The sequence below is a fragment of the Falco rusticolus genome, chromosome 5 (assembly GCF_015220075.1).
Source record: "Falco rusticolus isolate bFalRus1 chromosome 5, bFalRus1.pri, whole genome shotgun sequence".
Classification (NCBI taxonomy): Eukaryota; Metazoa; Chordata; class Aves; order Falconiformes; family Falconidae; genus Falco; species Falco rusticolus.
In genome coordinates, this window is record NC_051191.1 from 59,899,499 (window position 1) to 59,900,583 (window position 1,085).

Here is a 1,085-nt window from a genome sequence, read left to right on the forward strand (position 1 = left end):
ATTTATGTGATTTTCTAAATATTTTAGGGAAAGACATTTTATCTAAATCTTACCTTTCCCAGTCCACGTGTTTGCAACCCTGTACATCTCAGGTTAACAGTCAGGAAAAACAGACAATAAAACTTACAAGAGGAAGCAAGAGAAAGGGGAGGGAATTTCCTGAAATGGATTTATCTGCTTTTGCTGTCTCATCAAGTGAAAGACGAAAGAAAATAGATGAACAGAATAAAAGCGGCATGAAAAGTAGAATGCAAATGTTGCTTCAGTTTCAACAATCCAAAGGAAGTTTAGTAGCACAGCTGAAGCAACCTGAAAACTACCTGTTTGCTTACAAATCGTCTTTAGGTTTTGTACAGACAACATTTAAAGTCCTTTGACAGATTGAAAATACCTTCTTTTTTTTTCCTAGCTGTTTTTCCTTTTCCTGGTATTCATTTTCATCTGTAGAAAAATCCCCAGGGTTTTAGATTTGGTTTTCAGCCGAACTTGAAGCTTTCTGCCTCCAGAGAAGCTGTTACCTAGCTGCCTGCCTCCTCAAATTCACTGTAGGGAGATGAAGCTGAAGAGGTTTTAGACTCTCCATCACTGTTGCACTCCCGCGGGGGACCAGGACTGGGAGGTTCCGGGAGCTCCTTGGCTGACAGCGGTTCCTTGCTGTTAGACCCTAAGGGATGGCAGTCCAGCAAGCTCTGCAGGTGTTTGATGTAGCTTATTGCAGCTCTCAGGGTCTCCACTTTGCTGAGGCGCTTGTCAGCAAATTCTTTGGGCAGGTGCTCTCTCAGGCGTGTGTAGCCCTCGTTCACACAGCGGACCCGCTGCCTTTCCCTCTCATTCCTCTTTCGAATGAAGGCAGGCTCAAAGGAATAGTCGTAGATGCCCACGTAGCCAGGAAAAGGAACGTAGGGGATGCGACCTGCGTGCCCACTGTAGGCTTGTTCCCAGTAAGACGGGTCCAGATGGAAGGGAACCCTAAAGGGCTCCCTCAGGGGGACCCCACGGGGGTGCACGTGGCTGTTAGCCAGGGACATAGCTCCTGGAAATGCAATCCTGTTCAACAGTCCATCATCATCTTTATTGCTGTCCAT

General features: G+C 46.3%; 1 protein-coding gene across 1 annotated transcript; it reads right to left on the bottom strand.

Annotated features, from left to right (window-relative positions):
* Positions 1 to 518: 518 nt before the first annotated feature.
* Positions 519 to 1,085, bottom strand: ASCL4 (achaete-scute family bHLH transcription factor 4). Its single transcript, XM_037387557.1, has one exon. The coding sequence runs from the start codon at positions 1,083 to 1,085 to the stop codon at positions 519 to 521; it is 567 nt and encodes a 188-aa protein (XP_037243454.1).